Raw genomic sequence first — 8,265 nt, forward strand, 5'->3', positions numbered from 1 at the left:
TTAAAAACATTTTATTGCACAACTTTACATATTTGTCATTGCTAACACGTAATATACACATTTGACTTTTGTGCGTAAAGACAAGTACAGTAGGCTTTACCAGGTAAAGGGTAGATGTGGTAAACTCTTTCCGAGGTAACGTGAAGCCCACCAGCTCCATTCTGCTCTGGATCAAAGCGACCTGAAGCTGAGAGGAAGTGCTTTCAAATGCGTTTTTTTTTCCATTTGCCACTTCGAACACAATAAGCTTAAATATATTTTGCAGTCTTCACGGTGAATGAAATGTACTTTTTTTTTTATGCGTCTGAATTTGTGTTCGACCCTTTCAGCTTCAAGCTACATTTGTCTTGTGATAAATGGCTTCTTCTTCCTCTGTATCTGGCTTCAGTACCATGCAGAAAGACTTGTTTTTAGGTCTATGACTTGGGGCTAACCTTCAGTCAATCAGTACATATTGTAGCCGGCTAAAAAAAAGATAGCTGAGTAAATGCATATCATGTGTAACAAGTGAGTTAAGAGTGGCAGAAAATGATAAAGAACATCATCTTGTAATACTTGTGCGTATACGAGCTTTAACGAGGAATGTTCCATTAAACGGCTCAAAGATGAACTTGGTTGAAACTTGCTCTGCAATGGAGGAGACAGACGTGGCGTGCCTCTCGAATTGTCTGGTGTTTTGGCAAAGCACAGTCTGTGGGATTGATTGACATCTTGATGCTAGCCCGAGGACACGCCATAAATAAGTATATTGTCTGTTAAACGTCACAGTTTCTATGTTTGGAAGTAACCATCGATTTCACCAAATCAAATGGTGTCTGACTGTCCTGTAACGACAGACCTGTGCCTTCATTGGTTAACTGTTGGAATTGTCAGTTAGGAAGAAGTCTTGGGAGTTGCTACGGACTCTAGACTATCCTAGCCGTGCATCTCTTCCATGGTCACCACCGCCCCCCCCCCCTCCCTCCCTCCCTCCCTCCTCCGCACTCAATCAGCACGCATGGCGTCACCTCCCCGGCTCCATTTTTTTTTCCTCAAACTCTCGGCGCCCTCTCCTCAGTGAGGCTTGGGCACATGGCCATCCACGTAGAAGTTCCTGGTGACTTTGGGCAAGGTGAGCTCGATGCCGTCGAGCTCCGGCTTGAGGATGATCTGGCATCCCAGCCGGGAATTCTCCTGAAGCATGGGCGCCATGTCCAGCATGTCATCCTCCCTGAGAACGCCATGAAACGCGTTACACATTTACGGCGATTTCTCTCCAAACCACATCGCACACGTCTGTCTTACGGTTAAGGAAGCGGTTGTTCGTAGCGGACCTACCGCTCATCGGGCTCTGCCAGCTGGTCGAAATGGGAGGAGGTCACATAGACGTGACATGTTGAGCAGGCCAGCGAAGCCTCGCAGGCTCCTGAAGGAGAGAGACGCGCAAAGAGTCAGCAACAAACATCTTAAAGCGAGCTTTAATTTAATAATTTAACTGTGCACGTGCTCACCTTCCAGTTCAATTCCATGCCTCTGAGCCAGATACATGACATTATCTCCCACTTTGGCCTTCACCGGGATCTTCTGGCCCGACCGATCTATGTACACCACGTTCACCCTAAAAAAAACCCCATCATTACTTGTTTAATGCTTCCAAGATAAAGACAGTAGAGGAACAAAGTGTACGAGAAAGTGCTTGAATTGGGTCAATACTCACTAGTGTCACAAAAAAACCTTATGTGACATTTACTTTGGATCCACACAGTTAACACGCTTCAAGAGAATTCAGAGGCACAAATCTTTTCCCAATAATATATATATAAAATTTCTATCAGTGCTGCCATTTTCCAACCAATGTGGTAGAACACGGCGTTATTTCCCCTGTCGGGCCAAACCAAACCGGTTTCCTGCTCGACATGCTGTGACGGGAGGTAACGCTTAGATTTTCTGTTGGTGCTTCCAAAATCCTCTCGTCGATTAAAAACTGTGCAGAGCCCGACCGGTTTCTTTTGACATTAAGCGCATGTGAATTACTATTAGTCTTTTGTGTATGCTGTGCACTTGTATAGTACTTTTCGTCCCTCTATGGTTCAGGGTCACCGCTGAAGGTCACTTTGACAGGTGGACAGGAGAAGCTGGGGATAAAACCTGCAAGCGCTGCAGTTAATGTTGATCCAAACATGTATGAAGAATTAAAAGTTGTCCTACAATCTGCACTAATGTACCCTGAAAATAATACTTTGAGGGAACTGTGTCTCTCGTGCAGCGTGTGCGTTACATGTGGGCTGATGCTCTGGTTCAGTGACGGTCCATGTTCAGGATGTGGTCCCGAAAGTAATAAAGTGCAAATTCAGCATGACTCAGCAACTACTTCAGCTATCTTTCCCTGTGGATTAAACGCAGCCTCCACTGACTTGAACTTCGCAGTTGTGATGTTTTTAAGTAGCAGAGTAACATCGTCTCAACTCACAATTTACTTTTTTTTTTAAAGTGCCTCGTTAACTTACACATCGTCGGGGTCCTCTGCATTGGAGCTGCCCTCCTCGCTGTGGTACAGACCTGTGAAACAAGCAGCAGCAGGACTGTGAGTGTTTTTAAAGGACTCAGGTGGATTTTTCACTTGTTGCATTACGTCACAGCCTCATCTGGGAATGTGGATGTCAAGTTACACAAGTGCTATTGAGCGGACTTCAACCCTCACCGCGGACTGCAGGCGACCCCCTGCTACACAAACCCCACTGGCATCAACACAAGCTTACACACGTGAATATTTCACACATGTACACGCACAGTCCTGGGGGGGAAGCAGCCCTCTGCAGGGGGCTAAACGTGTTAGCAAACTGCACCGCTCACCTTTACTCGTCTGCAAGTGTCGAGTTATGGTCCGAAAGCTATCAAACGAGCCCTTCCTCTGGAAAGTGCCCACGCCGCTGCCGCAGCCGTTTGCCCGGTGAAACGGACATTTGCTGCAGTCGGGTAACGCTCGAGAAAGCCTCAAAGTCAGCCCCACGCTCGACCGGACAGCCGCCGCGGCCGCCATGTTTCTGTTTTGGTCACGAGGCTGAACGCAGCCAATGGGGAGAGAGCTTTAGGGCCGAGCGGTGATGCGCGGCTCCGCCAGCAGAGGGCGCTGCTGCTTCACTGCAGGGAAAAGAAGAAAGACCGTGAACACTTTAATGTTGTAGCTGGTCGTTGTGGGAACATTTTAACTGCTTTGTGTACTGTTGTCAATGTCTAACATGTATTCTGTGCGCAGTATCAGGGGGAAGACCGTTACAGGTTAGATGACCTTTATTTCAGAGTTGGACGGTATACTGCGCTTAAGTAGAATTAGTTTCTTCTAATTCTACTCCACTACATCGCAAAAGTTCATAGTATACATTTTACTCCCCTACATTTATCTGACAGTTTTACTTTTTATATTCAAATTTATGATAATCCTCTAAAAAAGATGTCTTGTTTAAGATATATGTCTTGTTTAAGATATATATGTATATATATATATATATATATATATATATATATATATATATATATATATATATATATATAAATAAATAAATATATATATTTATATATATAAATAAATAAATATATATATTTATATATATAAATAAATAAATATATATATTTATATATATAAATAAATAAATATATATATTTATATATATAAATAAATAAATATATATATTTATATATATAAATAAATAAATATATATATATATATATATATATATATATATATATATATATATATATATATATATATATACACACACACAATAACATACAATATTTGAAATCGGCTCCATCTGACCAACTACAAGTCTAAATTGCTGGTGGCATGTTAATAATAACCCAATAATGTAACACAACAAAAACATTTAGAAAGGTGCCGTTCTGCATAATGAGTCATTTTATTTACCTTCTTTTGCTGATAACACTTTTAAAATAACACTATGATGATGATAATAATAAACTTTTATGGTTTGAGTGATAAGTGAAGGATGATGTTGCATATGTGTTCTCTTAACCATTACCACTGAAATGAGAAAACATTTGAATGCTCTTCTTATACTTGTAATGCTCTGTTTCCACGTTATGGTATTGCTGATTGGTTTTCTTACTTCTCATTAGCATGCTACATTTGGTGCTACAGTACGTTCCGCTTGCTTCTCAGACCAGACTGAGCCTGTTAAAGTTAACGATGAAAAGAATCAAAGTACAAAATATCATTTCCATACAGTCTCATTCATTGTTGAACTCCATCTAAATCACACAGCAGTAAGTTTGCATTCTGCATGTGTGTGTGTGCAGGAAGAAGACGTCCGATAAGAAATCAAATGCAGGCTGGCAAGCTGTTGTGTACGTCTGAGAGCGGCGGCGTGTGAAGACAGAAGCGATGTTATGACTGCAGGCAGGTGAAGCACTGACACTGCTTTCTCTCTTCCTGTACCTCCCTGCCCTTGACATCTACTTGGAGGGAAGTTAGCTTTAAAAAAACAACCCTGGAGCTACTAAACTCCTAATCTCTGGACAGAGCAGTAAAACTCCCACTGAGCGGCGCTGCGTTTGTCTGAGCTGTGATTTATAAACTTGAGTGCATGATAATATAACTGCTGTCGTTTCTTGTCTCTGCTTCAGTGTCTGTGCTTTGGGGCAAAGCCGCTGTTAAAGTGGGGTTCAAGATGCGTACTGCAACCCCCCATCTGGATCTGGATGCAGAGGGTCTTTCCATGGCCATAAAAAGTAAATGAGCCACTTTCAGGTCTAGTTTTTTATTTTATAGGGAGTGCTGGGAGTCAACTCACTGGCATACAGATTATTACACTTTATATACTCCAAATCCACATAATGAAACACTTTTACACTTTCATATATGCCCTCTTCACCCCCACACACACACACACACGCACACACACACACCTGGAGGATTAGTGTCCAGGGACAGTTTACCTGTGTCTGCAAAGTCTGTGATTTTAGAGCACCTAGTATATCATCGGGCTCTCCTGTCCTGGGATCCTGCAGGTGTGTGTGTGTGTGTGTGTGTGTGTGTGTGTGTGTGTGCAGGGGCGTGGTGGGTGGAGGTAGTTTAACGCTTGACTTGGGTATGAAGTGGCCCCTAGCTGTTCCTCCAGATTACACTCCCCTCACTCCCTTAAGACGAGGCGGTACAATAACTCACAAAACCTCGCGTACACACTCATACTTCCTCTAAGCCCCGCCCACTCAGTACTTCAGCTCTTAAGGAAAGCCATACAAATGTAACACACACACACACACACAGCCCGTGAGGACATTTCAGCAGATGTATGTCAACCTCCCCAGAGTACACATGTATGTATTCGCTTCATGTATCCAGATACAACATGGAAAAACTCCACATTTCCCAGCAGTCCCCTGGGGGCCATTCAATCCCGCCAGCGCGCCTATTGTTGTTTTTAGTGAATAAACGTCTCCTATTTTTGCCGATTGTGAACCTTGTGACGGTTACGCTGGATGGCGTGTTCCTTCTTGACGAAGAACATGGGCACTGTCGTTCATTTAGAGGCTCACACACACACACACACACACACACACACACACACACACACACACAGTCAGGGGAAAACCGGCGGCAGTTAAAGAATGGAAACTTTCTTTAATCTGTTAATCTGAAAACAGGAAAAGATGTCTGTGTTTTCCCCAAATCTGTCTTTTGAGCATTAATTTGACATTTTGACGACCTGTTTTAAAACGTTGCATGACTTGTGTGTGGCATACAGATGGAATTGAGCTATTAGCTATGTCTCACAATGCATTTTCTCTCCTTTTGAGATTACTTTTCCTGCTGTAACTTCATTTAAATGACTCTCCAGGTGTTGCAAAGGGCTTTGAGGCCAAGAAGTTGGTAGAATTTAATGAATTTGTACAAAGTCCAAACATGTTGGCGTTGCATGTGTTTTTCCAAGCGTGTCGATCTGTTACAAATGTCTCCTGCAGGGTTACTCGCTGTGTGCCGGCGTGCTTCAGTTCCCTTTTTTACTGTTTCTGGCTTCACTGTAAGCACATCATCAGTTATGATGATCTATATTTGGCCACCTGGTTGAATGACAGCAGCTATTTCATTTCACTTGTTTCACTGCACTCTTTTGGGAAAACTCAGTTCACTGGATGTCAGATGGGCTTTGAATCCTGTGCAAGCTTCAAAATGCATCTCCTGTTCAAACATGATGCTCCGAGTTTACTAATATGAGCTCTTGACCTTTTTTTCCCTGTTTGACTCATTGTAGGAACCCCAAATTAAATCCAATACTTGTGTTTATTGTTTGTAATTGTTCAGAAAAGTCTTGGTAAAAATGTATATATATATCACAAGTATCACTTTAAAAAGATATTTTGATGGTAACTATGAACATCCAGCATGATATGAGCCAGATTCCCCAAAAAAGCCTCCTGGAGCGTCAATAAGACACCTTTTTGTAAAGATTAGGACCAAAAGAATCAGAACCTGGAACAAAAATCACAATAAAACAAAGTCTTGTCCTGTTAGGAAGGAGCTTCAGTCAAAAAACTGTGTTGTTGGATTCTAAAATGGAAAAATGACGTATTTTATGCCAAAAGATTGTCTGAATGGGGAATGCTGGGTATTAAAATGGGAGCGGGTGGATTTTTGTGCAGTTTCCAAAAGGTTAAGCAAACATGTGAACTTGTTTATTGGTGAGGATCCATCCGTCTTCACCTCCTAACAGCAGCGTGAAAAGGTCTTTCAAAGTGCAGCAGCTTCCATTTTCTAGTGCAAAACTGACAAAGGTCCTCACAAAGATATGATTACTAATACACTAATAAACTCAAACAATATTTAGACGCATCATGTTATGTTTGTTGGTCGGTTGTTGTGAGCTTCACTACGGTCACGTGTAACATGAAGTGTTTTGTGAGGCGTATAAATCTGAGGACGAGCATTCACATTGGCGGCTGGTATTCACTTCTCTACGTTTCAGTCATAACTTGTCGTCTTTTTGTTTTGATTACTGGAGCACGAATGGCAAAAACTGCACTCAAGGAACGCTCCTCTGTTTTGGTTTGGTCTTGTTTTTCGTGTGTGGAGTGAATGAGCGACTCCACAACTGCTAAATGAAAGTTGCATCTTTGAATCCTCGAGGTCTCGTGTGCAGCCTGAAAACATCGTCTCAGCAGCACGCTCATGCTCATTCTGCACGGCTGAGGTCTGGAGGGCGAGCTCACCGCTCTCTGACTAAACTAGCAGTGATGGAGCGGCGTCATCCTCTCATCGCACAGAGGATGAGGACAGAAAGAGTTCACGTTCCCCTTCAAGATCTTTCAATCCCCGTGACGGGAGCAGTTTCATTCAGGAAGTTTGTTCCGAAGAAAATAGTCGCTCCATGAAACAGCTCACAACAAGGACACGCATGTAAAAAGTACACAAAGTATTAAAACTGTTTTATATCACTTTCAAACTTTTGGAGATTTATGTAAAATATAATTTGACTCCATAAAGGGAGCAGAGAGTTGGACCAACATTAACAATGAAGCTGCTTTGATGGATGCAGCTTAATGTTCATGAATGCACTGAATTTAATTTCTGTTACATTTTATTTCATCTCTGAATACACTAAACGTATATACATATTTCATTTGTCTATGTATATGTTTAGATATATATACATTTTCTATTTCTATTTTTTGTTTTGTATATATCTGCCATCCCTGCTCTTCTTTTATTTTCTTTTACGACTTATCTTGTGTGTTTAGTTTATTCCATTGATGTGGGACGCTACTTTGACATCCCTTGGGGATTAATAAAGTGCATATGTTTGTTCCTCTGGCCTCGGTGCCCAGCTTCATGATTTCATAAACATCCTTCAAACTTTGAAACAACATCCTGAGTTCACAAAAAAACCTCACGGCCGAGTTTCACCTGCAAGAGGACGCACAGACATGTCGGAAAAACTGAGACTGAGTTCCATTTAACCTTATCAGATCATCACCAAAATCATTTCCTTGTGTGTGTGTGTGTGTGTGTGTGTGTGTGTGTGTGTTTCTATGTACGAGTAGTTGTGCATATGAGCTGCATTGTGCAGGTCCTGTTGTGTCTCCCTCCTCTCAGATGAGTCACACAAACGTCTGAGTAACTCAAGTGAAACAGGTAAAAGAAAGAAAGTCCTGTCACGCTTCATCTGTGTGGGAACGTTTGTGTGTCAGACGGACAAAAGACAAACTGAGCACCAGTGTGAGTCGACACAGCCGACTGGGAGCCGGCTTCATCGCTCTGTTAGTCAAACT

The 8,265-nt window shown here is 42.1% G+C and overlaps 1 protein-coding gene across 1 annotated transcript; it reads right to left on the reverse strand.

Moving 5' to 3' along the window:
- Positions 1 to 979: 979 nt before the first annotated feature.
- On the reverse strand, positions 980 to 3,120 carry fdx2 (ferredoxin 2). Its single transcript, XM_068596447.1, has 5 exons — positions 2,833 to 3,120; positions 2,487 to 2,538; positions 1,491 to 1,597; positions 1,318 to 1,405; positions 980 to 1,210 (listed from the first exon to the last, which is right to left on the reverse strand). The coding sequence occupies exons 1-5, from the start codon at positions 3,017 to 3,019 to the stop codon at positions 1,054 to 1,056; spliced, it is 591 nt and encodes a 196-aa protein (XP_068452548.1). The 5' UTR covers positions 3,020 to 3,120; the 3' UTR covers positions 980 to 1,053.
- Between the last annotated feature and the right edge of the window lie 5,145 nt (positions 3,121 to 8,265).

Source organism: Clinocottus analis, unplaced genomic scaffold, assembly GCF_023055335.1.
Source record: "Clinocottus analis isolate CAN_PGR_092001 unplaced genomic scaffold, fCliAna1.0.p SCAF_37, whole genome shotgun sequence".
NCBI classification, from domain to species: Eukaryota; Metazoa; Chordata; class Actinopteri; order Perciformes; family Cottidae; genus Clinocottus; species Clinocottus analis.